We start from the raw sequence: 14,112 nt of genomic DNA on the forward strand, positions 1-14,112 counted from the left end.
ACTCATTAACCTATTCACCCCTATTGACGTCATTGTCAGTCAAATCGGCTAAATTTCATTAATTCATCGATTCTGAGGGTCATTTTAGTAACAGTCGAGTTGATTTCGATGTTACAGTATTGTACATGATGGGTATTAAGTGTTACAAGTCGATGAATAGGGTTTAAAATGAAGGTTTATGATGTATAATAAGCCGCATACATAATGATGTACGCACTGACGCGCGGTTCTGATTGGCTGATAGACGCGCGTGTACAGCGCCCATAGAAATACACCGAATATCAGCTTCTATTCCTAAACTGCTGCACTGACTTGAAATATCTAGAAGCGAATTTATATCTAAGCGAATTAGACAAGACCAAGATCCGTGAAAGCTAAACATTTGTAAATAAAACGACGACCGACGTTCCGGCCTTATTGATGAAGGACTAATTTCGGGTCCTGCCCTGAATTACGTTTAATTTCGATTATTTTAATGATGAAATTAATAGCGATATTTTCGTATTCTTTAATTCGAAGAATCATGAATTTTGGGTTGTATAACATATTTTCTAATGTTTTCGCGGTTTCAGAATGATGAGTTTTACTGTTAGCAGTGTGGGCTGAGACAAGCCTGATTACGCGCACCTGCTACTGCTCGATGCGACGCTCAGTCTCAGCTCGCCGCGGGAGCTGAAACTCGCCGCGCCTACTACTAAACTAACTATAGAAACTTTCATTGCGTGAGACCTGCGCTTTCAATAACGCGATGTAAGTCGAATTCCAACGTAAATTCAAATTACCAGCAGCGAATATCAGAATAAATCTTTTAATATTTAAATGTTTTATATTTAACGCAGTTTTTGAATTCGATTTAACGAAGAATAAACTCATTTTAACCACTTTTAAAGTGACGGTAGTCTGGGTGTAATCCGTTCATTTTCACAATCATGTCAATCTAACTTTAGTCTTTAATTATTTTTTTGTTTCAGCTGGTGATAGAATCGAGGATTTATTCTAATAAGATCAATAATTACAACAGCAATTATGTCGAAGCGAAGACCTGGTACTCAACTTACCCAGGATAATTGGGACCAAGAGGACGAAACTGAAAGGGACGAGGTAAAAAACCTCTTCAAATTTTAACATCCTTGAAAAATTCATTTTTCATACAATAAATGGTTATATTGGTCAACTAAGCACTAAAGGAGCCCTGGATAACAATGATTTTTTCCAAAATTTTCGAATTATTTTTAGTTTAACAAGTTAAATTAACCCAAAGTAGGGTAAGGAGTCTCTCATTCTTTGTACTACACAATACCTAGTCAGTAACCTGACTGTGGTTTAGTTTCACGATCGGATATTTTCACAAACCACAGTCAGGAATGGGAAGGTCATTTTTGTATGAAATCTTCGTCAGCCAATTTGACTGACGAGTAATTTGCCTGGCATTTCATTGTCTCTTAAGATATCTGTCTCATTTTTGTTGTAATCGACGCACAACAGATTCGTAGTTTGTCTGATACCTATAACACCTCACCTGACGATCTTAATCCATGTGCAAATCGGCCGTAAAGTGAGAGTAAATTTCCGTCCAGTCAACAGCTGCCATTTTGAAAATTACTGGAGGTGCTGGCACCTGTGGACTAAGGCCAGGACAACAGCACAAACTAACAAAGCGAAACAACGAAATTTAAAAAAATTAAAAAATCAACACTTATTCACATTTTTCTTTTACCAGAAATTTATTATTTTATTATTTATTATGGAAAACACGAAGACTTGAAATAAAAGTTGGAAAACCATCAAAAATAAAAATTGTCGTTTCGTCTTGGAAGTTTTATATAAATCCTTGTAGGTCCCCTTGTCTTATCATGCCACATGTGCAATACAGAGAAATGGCGGCCAATGGCGAAATTTGTGGAGAAATTAATTAATTTCTCAAAATAATGTTGATTAATCACTCGAAACATACATAAAATTGGATTATTTCGAAAGGTACCTGTGTTAGTTTGTGAATTAAGCCATTAATTGTGGACTGAAGTGAATAGAAAGTATATTTTTGAAGTGTTACTTTTTTCAACCGTGTTTTGGTCCTTGTCATCCCTAACGTTGGTATAAGCCCATCCGATTATAAAAAGCTTACCACCAACGATTAGGTAACTAACTACACAATACCTACCTTGTCCTAGGGAAACATCTCAATGACGATAACTATACCATGATCCTGCATAATTGATGATATCGCACTCCTCTCCAGAAAATGAAATGGTTTACGTTTTAGAATTTACAAAATCTTGGTATTTGAAATAGAATGATAGAATGATTTTATTTCAGGGTGGAGTTTTTCAAACTGCGTCGGATGAAGTTTTGAAAAAACGTGAAATCAAAGTAGCAAAACGCCGCACAACGACAAACACTAGCGAGGTAGCGAATACTTTTAATTCAGACCTTAATGAATATTTGCTCTTTGTACCCTGCAACCCTTCAACGTTTTGATTAGATGGATAGTTGATTAGATCATCTAAAATATCCCAATTCACCCCCTCCCCCAAACTATTCAAAATCTATTGATGTCCCTGAAACAATTTTCCATTCTGTCTCTCTAAAGATTGTGCCAATATTGCATTTTTCTTTACCTGGTGTCCTTGAAAATTTTATATTTTTTTCCCTGATCTGGTAATTGATCGGTTGTCAGGTCCGTGATTAGTAATCAATTTATAATGATTTACAGGGAGGCGAAAAGAAAGCATTTAAAGGTTTTTCCGGATTTGGTCTGAAGCCGAGCGGAGGAGGAGGAGGTCTGGGAATGTTCGCCGGCTTCGGGAGCGATAATAAATTTCCATCATTTTCATCATCGAACGGCGTCGAAACATCATCATCGTCATCCTTCTCTAAACCGGCGTCGGAGACGAAATTCACGAACTTCGCTACCTCGAAATCGCCTCCTCGAGCGGTCGCCGCGGAGGACAGCGACAAGAAATCGGAAAAAGCGAAATATTTGCAAAAGTTACGCGCGTTGAACGAGTGCGTGAGTACGTGGATTAAACAACACGTCGATAAGAACCCGTACTGTATACTGACGCCTATATTCAAAGACTACGAAAAACATTTAGCGCAAGTCGAATTATCGAATCCCGAACACGGAAATAAAAACGGAGAAACAGCTTCGAACGCTATGCCAGGTACGTCATCGCTTCAGTTCACGGTTACTTCAAATTAGATTTCTCCGAGACCCTGAAATTCAGAAAATCTAAATTCAAACGGGTGAAATACCCTAAAATTTTGAATTACCCCGCAAACCCTCATAATCCCCCTTAGATTCTGAAAATTTTCTCTGTAAAAAGTTTTTCTGCTAAATTTCTGTATGCAATTCCGTGCTTTTGCACATAGTCAATTTACCAGACACAGTAACCACACTCAAACGTGGTGAACGGATAATAAGATAAAAACCAACTATCTACAAATTAAAAGAATTTAAAAACAAGAATTTATTTATTCAATCTTAAATATATAGAATACACGACGTTATGATCTCAACCTAGAGATCATCGTCAGAACCAGACACGTCCTTACAACTTACAATTAACTAGACATAATAGTGTCATAGGTACCACTGCCACTGGAAACATGTATATAAAAGGATGTGTCTCTATGTTAGTTTTGAATCAGTGTGTCTCGTTTTTTATAGATCCATCTGAAAATTAATTAGTGAGATGTTATCATTTCAGGAGAGGCTTCAAAATCCGGGTTTCAGTTTACCGTAACATCAAATATGACATCGAGACCGTCTTTATCCAGTAACGGCGCTTCGAATGCCAACAACTCAGAAACTAAATCAGGTATTTAGGAAATTATCTCCCGTTTCTGGTGAAATTCGGCTAAAAAGATGAAACCTTGTTTCTCCAAATCGGCTGGGTCACTTTTATAAATTGCCGTGTCTGTTGTTGATACTGTTAGCTTAATCGTGATTAAGAAAATATATGGGGTAAATTGTCAACTTTTAAGGTCAGCAGGAACGACACGGTATCGATTATTTTGCCTTTGATGAGATTTGTTTTAAATTCGCTGATATTTATATTTCTCGTTCGCAGATCTGAAAGAGAAAGACGTTTCGAGACCGTTTTCGTTCTCTTCGTCGTCAACTGCTGATTTATCCGGGAGTAAATTCAGTTTCACCGGTGCCTCGAGTTCTACCGATACGGACAAACCTAAATTCAGCTTCACATCTTCTAAGGCGAATAACGACGACTCGACAGCAGCAGCCGTTAAACCGTTCAGTTTCGGTCCGAGCAGTTCATCGTCCGACGGCAACCATAAACCTAAATTCAGTTTCACCGCGACTAGCTCCGCGTCGGATTCGCAGAATAACGACAAACCGAAGTTCGGTTTCGCCGCCTCCAGTTCGTCTGATAGCGATAAACCGAAGTTCGGTTTCGGTTCATCAGTTACTACGACGACGGCGACCGATTCGACTGCCGTGAAACCGTTTTCATTTGCGGTGAATTCTGTCTCTTCTACAGCAGAATCTACAGCTGCCAATACAACAGGTTCGTTCACATTAATCTGTGTTATACCCGATATCCCGATTTATGTTGACATTGATATTTTAGTTTAGGGAAGCCACGGATTTGGGAAAACCTGATTCATTAAGAAATTGAATAAAATGTAACATTCTAAACCAAGAAATTCCTCGGATTTACCGAGGGATTTTTGTATGATCATAGCATGAGAAAAATCTGGGAAAACCGAGAATTTGTAAATGGGGTAAAGTGGCGCCATCGTGTGGTGATTATTGACGACGTGTTGTATTTCTATTTACAGAAGAGGAGTACGTTCCTCCCGAACCGGAAACTGTTGAAATTAAAGAAGACGGTGCTGTTTATACTAAAAGGTAAATTCCTTCCTTCCTATACTGGTCACAGTCGGGGAAATTTGTCGTAACATCAAACAATTTCTGTTCATGTCTTACGTATTCGATTGTGCTAAATGATCGGATTCTTTGCAGATCAAGTCGGGGAAAACAATTGAATTGTCGAGGAAAATTCAGGGGGGAAAGTATGTCACAAAGTGTCAATCCTAGTAATATAATATCTTGGATATATTATTATAATTTAGATGTAAGTTGTACTATAAAAGTGAAGAAGCCTGGAAAGAGAAAGGTGTTGGAAATGTATTCTTGAAGGTTTTAGAAGACGGTAGAACTCAATTTCTCATTAGAGCTGAAACAACATTAGGTAAGTTGAGATTTCCACGTACGAACGGTTACTGACCCTACGACTCCTTGATTCCTCAAAAACTGCTTCTAAAAAGATGATGATTTTATAGGTGCATAAACTCCATTTTGGGAAATTTGAATTTTTGGCTATTTGGTAGTTATACAGTAGAATAGCCATATCGGATTTTGTTTTACCTCATTAGGCAGTTAAAATTAGAAACCGCCAAATAAATGGTTTACCCAGATAAAGATTACCGATTTAGGAGTCTACAGTGATTGGGATATGAAAGTGTTGCAGACGCATCCAATTCTAAATTTCCTCCTTTAAAACCGCCTTGAACAATCCAGGAATGACTGACCTGGGACCCTGTGCGTTATCATCACAGTGGGGATAGATCGTAACCGACTTCTAACAGTTCGTTGAATCGAAATATTCATTATTATCCGTTTGTTTCTAGGTAACGTGCTATTGAATATAATGTTGTCGAAGTCGATACCGTTTAATCGTCAGGGAAAGAACAGCGTAACGTTTATGTGTATCCCGTCACCGGCTATAGATCCGAAACAAGCCGATAAACCGTACATGATGTTACTACGCGTAAAAACAGCCGAAGAAGCTGACGAACTTATAGACAAAATCAACGAACATAAAAAATGATGATTGTGATATTTGTAATTAGTAACTCCTGTCGTTAATTGATAAATTAACACTTTGTTGTGTTTGTATAGGATTGATTAACACTTGGTGGATATTATTACGTTTCCTGTATACGTCAAACTCTTAAGTCGTCGTTGATGCGCGATCATTTAGTATTGATCACAAACACGCGATAGATAATTGAATTGTAAATACGAATCGGGACTCAGAAATCTAGACGACTTATTTGTAGAGAGTTTGATCGCTCGATACTATCAAATAAAGAGATTGTTAGTATGAAAATAGTGAAACCGCAGAGCTGCCAACCTAATTCAGTATTTTGTACCGAAAAATACTGATTTGATTTGTTCAATGCGTACTGAAATATGAAAGATGTAACTGAGGGTCTTACTGTTGATAACTGATTAATATGAACATTTCTTTCATATTTCAATGAAATGTTCCTGAAAAAAAAATACAACAACTTGTTATTTATAGGTAACTGCACTTTTCAGAGGTTGGCAGCCGTGTAAACTTGAACTGCGGGAAGATTTCAGTCTTGTTACATCCATATTTTTTCATTGTTAACTCATTACAAAGGTTCACCGAACCGGGAATGCAATATCCATATTCATATGTATTACCCGCTGGTATATTTAAGAATGATCATGTATGAAAACTCTTGTTGGAGTTTAATGTGTAAATGAAAAATGTGATGGATATAAAAAACATTTATAAAATAAATTGTATAAGATGTCGATGTTGATGATGAAATAAAATTGCCTTTCATACGAGATATTTGTTATGGGTTTTTAAATCGATGTAGATCCTCTCCAGATGGTTAATCAGCACGATAGCTCAGAACAATTGGAATCTTGGGTTCGGGTAAAACATGTGGAAAATTTGCATACCCCATTACCAGGTGACCAGCTCAGACCAATTAGAGGCTAGGGTTAGGGTTAAACATGTGGAAAATTTGCATACCCCATTACCAGGTGACCAGCTCTGACCAATTAGAGGCTAGGGTTAGGGTTAAACATGTGGAAAATTTGCATACCCCATTACCAGGTGACCAGCTCATTACCAGGTGACCAACTCTGACCAATTAGAGGCTAGAATTAATTATAGTTTGCCATGTGGCCTGTTTATTTATATTGGAAAACTTTTGTGAGGTTCAAATATGAGGATCACTGATTAATTAGAGGAAACAGCAGCCACCACTGAGGATATCTTGAAATTCAATTTTCTGTCAAGGGTCGGGGAAATCTGGATTTTCTGATCTGTAAGAAACATCCTTGTTCTAAGAGAAATGACTAAAATCAACTACAAAAACAGCTCCTACAGAAGATATCTTGTAATTTAATCAGGGAATTATTGGTCAAGGGTCAGAGAAATTTTCAGGGAAGTTTAGATTCCTGATATGTAAGAACTGTGTTCTAAGTGAAAGTGACAAAAACAACTCGAGTTCATAATATAAATAACTATAAATGTATTCAACAGTCAATATTTACAACCTATCAGAGTTCAATAAACATAACATTTACACATTGTATCCCATCATAGAACTGGATAATACAATTGAGAAATTGAAGTGAAGTTCAACTGTACTTAACAAACATTGTCCACAACAACTAGAAATCGACAACACAACAACTTGAATCTAGAAAACTGAATCTCTGTAAACAACATGTAAAACAGATTTAGTATCCAGTTCCGCTAGAGATTCATTCAAAATGTTTTACCCTTGAGTCAATTATGAACTGGAACTGTCGGATCAAAGGTGGAAGAGGATGGACGGATAAGGATACGTGTATCAGTGAATGAATGTATCAGACCATCAAGTGTTAGAGTCAGTATCGGATGTATCGGTATCAGAAGATGAAGTATCCGTACTGGATACCGCTGTCGTCTGTTTGTTCACGGTTCGTTGATTTCGAACGATTCGTTTTTTGATTTTCGTTTTACGTCGCTCCGTTTTATCGACGCTATGCGTGCTGGATGCGGTCGTTACGGCGACGGTTTGATTGTTGACGGCTCCGGCGGCTGCGGTATCCGATGAGGAATTACGCGCTGTCGAAGGACGGCTTTGAGTCATCGGCAATCTGAAATATAGAATAGAAAATATATCTACATTTATCAAAATTTAGACCTGATTAATAGAGTAGACCCTTCCTTACTCTAATTCAGTCAATTTTACACAGATTCATTTCTTTTTGGTCTTCAGGGGCTGCTCAAAAATTGGTTTAAATAAACTGGAGGATAAAAGCTATAGCGCAAATTGAAATTGTATAGTTTTGTCATCATTAAAGTGTATTCATCAACCAGTAAAAACTCTAACCAACTTTTGAGCTTAGTCCCTGAATCCTTACTCCACTTGAGACCAATTTAACGAATAACTCTTGAGTCCTTATTCCTGTTGATGTTTTTTACATATCAATGCTCCAAATTGAAAATCAGGAACCAGATATTTTGAAATCGTCACTTTTCAGAAGTAGACTATATGATAAACCAACGGAATTGAAAGGAAGACTATTACAGAATGACTGCTTTTAAATGTATACTACTGGAAAATTAGCCGATATCGTTAATTACTCGTTGTTCTGAAGTTGCTACTGAAGTAGATGCTCGAGCTCATTAATGGGATAGACGACGTGTTCTTCCAATCAGCCATGTTCTCAAAATTTCTATAGTAGTAATAATAGTAGTTCTGACTGCGCTGATTGCCTCCTCCTTGGATAAACGCGTTTCCTGCACAACAACATATTTTGAATTGCATTCTCTCGATTCCACGCCGGAGAATTTGAGCAAGTGGAGTTTACTGTATATGATCGTGATTTAAAAACACAAAAGTTCATGCAGTGATCTAAAGATAAATACTGATACCGTACTGCGCAGAGGTTTCAGCCACAATTAGCTTTAAATACGAAAGCGAAGCAGGATTTTTCTTACAGTTAAAGTAGCATTCATTCACTTGGAGGAAAGGGAATTCTAACCATGCATAACAAACACTAATCATTGATATACATAGAGGGTTTTAAAGCATCAAACTGAAGCAAGACCGGTAGAGACTGATATTAATCTCAGTATTCACAGTTCAATGAGCAAAACCCACAATTCATAATATAGGCCTTACAATTTCGAAGTTCTACCTTAGTTAAATCTATATTTTTTAAATTCCAGGATCCAGTTCCACAGTTGTGAGTTAACATTTGACTTAGATTTAACTCATTCTAACTCAGAGCTAACTCTGACAATTTCGAAGTTCTACCTTAGTTAAATCTATATTTCAGGATCCAGTTCCACAGTTGTGAGTTAACATTTGACTTAGAGTTAACTCATTCTAACTCAGAGCTAACTCTAAACACACAACTGTGGAATTGAAATATTAGTCAAAACTTGGAAACTGTCAGAAAATAAATCATCAAAGCAGCAACTTTGGGTTTCGCTCATTAAGCAAGTTTAAACCTTCAAAATATACAATATGCATCAGACTTCAGGATCCAGTTCTACATTTCTCCTTTCAATCAGAGTTAAAACACTGGAAAAAAATGAACTTGACCAAAATGACCGGATCCTGATGACGAGTCTGGATTAAATAGATATTTCTCTCAAAATCAAAGGTTTTTTCTATGATTAAAAACACCTTTGCGGTCTTGAATAAAGATTGTTAAACTAATATGAATGCTACTGTACACTATCACCTACTGATCGACTGACTATATTTTATAACAGTAATCGTCATTTTTTGATTTCTTGCGTCTGCGCGGAGTTAGTTTAGATCTGAAAATAATAACGTTCACTGCAAACCTACACAAAACGACTTTGATTCACCTACCGCTTTTTTAGGATGGAAATACAAAACACTAATAGGATGACTCCACAATAACTACATACACCGTATTAACCCCAATCTAATCCGAAAAACCTTTGAGAAATCGATAAGAATTTATTTTGCAGAAAATATACATAAAAATTTTACGAAAACTCTCCGAAGTTTTTAGATTTTTTCTAAAGCACGGTAGACATCACAACAAACCCTCATAATTTAAAACGTTTAGGGACCATTTCATACAGCAAAATCATTGAATATCAACAGAATGATGTGTATGGATTTGATAAATGGCCCCCTTGGATTTCGTTAAGATTGTTTCCCCAAACATCACAACAACTTGAATGAAACAAACTGTTACATTTAACCAGACAAACAGGGCATCAATACTAGGGATCAGTTGCTCAAAATTTGGTAAAAGATAATCAGAACAGTGGATAAATACCATTGTAACAATTGAAATTGCATCATTACCATGGTATTCGTCCACCAGTCTAACCAACTTTTGAGCAACCGGCCCTTGGGGCATCAATACCAGACGTAGAGTGAAAAGAGTACGGTTACTTACGGGATATTATCATCTTCCATTCCGGCATAGATATCTTCTTTAGGAGGTAAAACTCCTACGAATAGAAGAAACAAAGTCAATTTAACATCGTTAATTTAACATGTTTTGTGAATGACAGTCGACTATGAGGTTTTTCAGTTCAACAGTTGTGAATTTAAACCATCGTAGAATTACTGGTATTATCAACTTCAAGAGTCGAACTCCGGCAGAAAGTCCGAATATCAAGCAATAAAATACAGCGAAAACGATGATGGCGCTTTGTTGTTTGTTTTGGGGCATTTTTGAGTCAGACTTGATTTGACTACAGCGCTAGTGGAACTACTCACCAACTGATTGACTGAGGATTTTATTTTTCGATAAAGCCATCAGAAATCCATAAAATGAAACCCGATGATTCGTGTGTAAGATCGATTTTAATGCAGCAGACGGAGGACAACTAGATTGAAGAGAAAAAGAACATGAAACTTTGTACATCATTTTATGAAAGGAGATTTCAAGATTTGTTAACCATTTCATTGCATCTACACCGGTGCATGAATCGGTGATGAAATTCATTAGTACATCGCATCGCAGTGTATTGATGTTATCAGTAATTAGTTTTGAAAGATGGTAGCACCTGTTCTTTTCAAAATTACCATTTAAAAAAATTTCATTTCGGGTGCAAGTTTCAATGTACACGTTTGAATACGATTTCTAACAAACCTGAATTCATGTTTATCACAGATCGGTAATAGGGCTCTGTAGAATTGCATCGAGTCCACGCCGTCGTGTAGGTCGCCAGCGATTGCCGCGGCGGCCGCAGGTGGTTTCTCTTCGGAGCGTACGATTGGCTGATCTTGTGTCGGTACGATGACAGTATCGCGAGGAGTTGAACTCATCAGAGCTTTATATAAATCAGCACATTTACTGAGAAATTCTATAAAATAGAACATATTCAACTAGAGAATTTACTCAACGAGTTACAGTAAACTTTGTATAAACTCATGAGTTTTGATCTTAATGAGTAAGTTGAGACCGGTAAAATTCTACCCCGAGTTGGTGTTAAATACTGAGTAAGAGTTCGTGAAATACAGTAGACTCTATCTCTTACTGCGGTAAAGTCAAGACTGGTAAAATTCTACCCCGAGTTGGTGTCAAATACTGAGTAAGAGTTTGTGAAATACAGTAGACTCTGTCTCTTACTGCGGTAAAGTTGAGACTGGTAAAATTCTACCCCGAGTTTGTGTCAAATACTGAGTAAGAGTTTGTGAAATACAGTAGACTCTGTCTCTTACTGCGGTAAAGTTGAGACCGGTAAAATTCTACCCCGAGTTGGTGTCAAATACTGAGTAAGAGTTTGTGAAATACAGTAGACTCTATATCTTACTGCGGTAAAGTTGAAACTGGTAAAATTCTACCCAGAGTTGGTGTAAAAAACTGAGTAAGAGTTTGTGAAATACAGTAGACTCTGTCTCTTACTGCGGTAAAGTTGAGACTGGTTAAATTCTATCCCCAGTTGGCGTCAAATGCCAAGAACTCTATCTCTTGCTGTGATTAGGTCAGAGTTCGGGTATTTGTTCAATTCTTACCTTCGTAATAGAATTGTACTTGAAACGCGTAGAGGAAATCCGAGAATGAAATGAGACAATCGATAGCGTCATCGATCAGAATTATACGAGCCGTTTTCTGTACGAGATCAAACGGAAAATCTTGACACAATAAACAAATATGAGAATGATATTCCTTCATTGTTAGTAAATCTGAAATACAATAATACATTAAAAGATACTTAATTTCTGTTGTTGATCTTACATTCATAATGGTTATAGAGCCAAACTTGGTTAAGGTGATGACGCCCATCGTGTTGACGACTTATCATCAAAATGATGACTTACACTTAGTGAATTGAAAATACAAATTCCGACTCAAAAATTAGAGATGACTTCAGTCATGTGATGACTTATCAGATGGAGACTAGATTTATTCGGGGCCCAGTTCCACAAAAAGGTTAACTCTTAAATCGATTTAATTTCTTCATTAATTCAGTTTATCTTAAATCAATTTAGGCCTTAATCCCTTTTGTGAAACTGGGCCCAGATGAGAGGTGGATCTCAAGCAGTATTTGAACATCTACTACAGATGCACCAAATAATCCAATCTGACAGGTTGTAAGGGGTCTTTTTTGCCAGTTTAAAGAGAGAATTCTCAGTGCTGTAGAAAAGTTGCAGCCCAAAAATCTTTTATTCGTGAAATTTTAAAAAGCACCAAAAATTCAGAATATGGAATATTTTATGTTCTTGAATGATACCGACCTCCTTTCTTGCCGATTTGTCGGAAACATTTCCAGATTAAACCGATGAATGAAGCTCGATTGTGAGGAGTGCTCTTAATGAAACTAAACTCTCGGTATACAACATGATTTCCATCTCTCACCGAACTGAAACTAAAAACAATTCAAACATCGTCATCATTTTTATAACGATGACGATAATAATTCAGCCTGAAATCCATGCACATTGTATATTAGTCAGTAACCTGTCTGTGGTTTGGTTTCATGATCGGATATTTTCACAAACCACAAAAGCCAATCCGATTATAAAAAGCTTACCACCAACGATTAGGTAACTAACTAATTGTATATGAAAAGAGAGAACAGAGACAACTAAAACGGTTTCATTTAAACAGCTTTGATGAACAAATGGGTTTTAAGCTTAGATTGAAAAACATGACACCAATTCCACAGTTGTTAAAATTAGTTCATTTTCGATTAGTTAACTCTTGACACAGAACTGCCGAACTGGGCCATGGATTGAGGGACTAGATTTGATTAGACTAGGTGACATATTCCAGAGTACTGGGGCAGAATACAAAAAGTCAATTATGATGAGACACTCAAAGAGTCTCAATCTTGCTTCAGGAAAACTTTCCCACACATTTTTGTAATGTAGGATTTTATTTAAACTTCAGATTTAATTTTTAGAAGTTAGGATACCGATAGCCCCCTCGTCCCCGGAATGTGGTACTTACTAATCTGAAAAGAATTTTGTTGTATTCACTTTAGGATTTTCATCTTTATATTCCAGTAATTGAGCGACAACATCTTCTAGGTAAACTAACACATGATTAGTAGCTGTAAAATAGATCAATACCGTAAGGTTTTAACAGTGTCCTGACCCAAATCTGAATATCAGCTGACGTATGACCGCTAAATCTTGACTCTGACCTAATTAATCGATTTTACTGGATTTCTCACTACAAATATTGGAATAGCCCTCAACTGGGCGGTGCAGAGTCGCTAGTAGTAGCTTAGGACCAGAGGGAACCCATACGCGCGCGAAGATCAGTAATGCTGTTATTCAAACTGCCCTAAAGGTAGTCTAACAACATCAGAGTTGGGATAAGAGTGACCAGTTGCTCAAAAGATGGTCAGAGTTAATCAGTGGATAGTTGATCAAGTGCCATTTGAAACATAGTTGTCACTATCTATCCGCTGATGGTTATCTTAACCAACATTTGGGCAACTGCAGCCCCTGATCTGGTAAGCCAATATACTGCCCTAAGTACCCTGAGGCCCTAATTGGAAATGCTGCTTCTCATATCGTGCTAAAAATCTATAAAGATTTTTAGTGGTGGTGGGACTGGGGTTGTACTTGTTTGTACTCCTGTGTGTAGCGAAACTTCGCAAATTTGAAAAAAGAAAAGAAAAATCGTTGATTTCTCAATCAACTATACAAAATCGATTATTTTGACTTTGTGCGAGTATTGTTCCTCCCTTGAACTAGAACTAGAATCCATAATATCGAAAAATACTTGGCATAAATTGCTGCTTACATAGATATTTTTCGGCTTGAAGAGAAAAACGATCCAGTTTTGCCATTTTGTATTACCAGGATTCGAACCTA

General features: G+C 37.0%; 2 protein-coding genes across 5 annotated transcripts; one reads left to right on the plus strand and one right to left on the minus strand.

Annotated features, from left to right (window-relative positions):
* The first annotated feature begins 703 nt into the window (after positions 1-703).
* LOC141912587 (nuclear pore complex protein Nup50-like) lies at positions 704-6,622 on the plus strand. 2 transcript variants are annotated; one of them, XM_074803876.1, is made up of 9 exons: positions 704-750; positions 972-1,101; positions 2,317-2,406; positions 2,714-3,164; positions 3,711-3,821; positions 4,074-4,529; positions 4,804-4,873; positions 5,098-5,216; positions 5,656-6,622. In XM_074803876.1, the coding sequence occupies exons 2-9, from the start codon at positions 1,027-1,029 to the stop codon at positions 5,853-5,855; spliced, it is 1,572 nt and encodes a 523-aa protein (XP_074659977.1). In that variant the 5' UTR covers positions 704-750; positions 972-1,026; the 3' UTR covers positions 5,856-6,622. The 2 variants fall into 2 exon arrangements, with proteins under 2 accessions (XP_074659977.1, XP_074659979.1); XM_074803878.1 differs by lacking the exons at positions 704-750; positions 972-1,101 and adding an exon at positions 1,723-1,977.
* Positions 6,623-7,400: 778 nt separating this feature from the next.
* On the minus strand, positions 7,401-14,109 carry LOC141912457 (centriolar satellite-associated tubulin polyglutamylase complex regulator 1-like). 3 transcript variants are annotated; one of them, XM_074803661.1, is made up of 9 exons: positions 14,042-14,109; positions 13,238-13,340; positions 12,523-12,653; positions 11,800-11,970; positions 10,934-11,147; positions 10,558-10,667; positions 10,232-10,286; positions 9,540-9,614; positions 7,797-7,936 (listed from the first exon to the last, which is right to left on the minus strand). In XM_074803661.1, the coding sequence occupies exons 1-8, from the start codon at positions 14,085-14,087 to the stop codon at positions 9,551-9,553; spliced, it is 894 nt and encodes a 297-aa protein (XP_074659762.1). In that variant the 5' UTR covers positions 14,088-14,109; the 3' UTR covers positions 7,797-7,936; positions 9,540-9,550. The 3 variants fall into 3 exon arrangements, with proteins under 3 accessions (XP_074659761.1, XP_074659762.1, XP_074659763.1); XM_074803662.1 differs by having other exon boundaries at positions 7,827-7,936; positions 9,536-9,614; XM_074803660.1 differs by lacking the exon at positions 9,540-9,614 and having other exon boundaries at positions 7,401-7,936.
* Between the last annotated feature and the right edge of the window lie 3 nt (positions 14,110-14,112).

This window comes from Tubulanus polymorphus, chromosome 11 (assembly GCF_964204645.1).
Source record: "Tubulanus polymorphus chromosome 11, tnTubPoly1.2, whole genome shotgun sequence".
Taxonomy (NCBI): Eukaryota; Metazoa; Nemertea; class Palaeonemertea; order Tubulaniformes; family Tubulanidae; genus Tubulanus; species Tubulanus polymorphus.

Coding starts and splice junctions, on each gene's coding strand:
- LOC141912587 (XM_074803876.1), top strand. CDS start 1,027: ATGTCGAAGCGAAGACCTGGTACTCAACTTACCCAGGATAATTGGGAC. Junction 3,822..4,073: donor CAACTCAGAAACTAAATCAG/GTATTTAGGAAA, acceptor TCTCGTTCGCAG/ATCTGAAAGAGAAAGACGTT. Junction 5,217..5,655: donor TAGAGCTGAAACAACATTAG/GTAAGTTGAGAT, acceptor GTTTGTTTCTAG/GTAACGTGCTATTGAATATA.
- LOC141912457 (XM_074803660.1), bottom strand. CDS start 14,087: ATGGCAAAACTGGATCGTTTTTCTCTTCAAGCCGAAAAATATCTAT. Junction 11,971..12,522: donor ACAAATCGGCAAGAAAGGAG/GTCGGTATCATT, acceptor ATTGTATTTCAG/ATTTACTAACAATGAAGGAA. Junction 7,937..10,231: donor ATGGAAGATGATAATATCCC/GTAAGTAACCGT, acceptor TCTATATTTCAG/ATTGCCGATGACTCAAAGCC.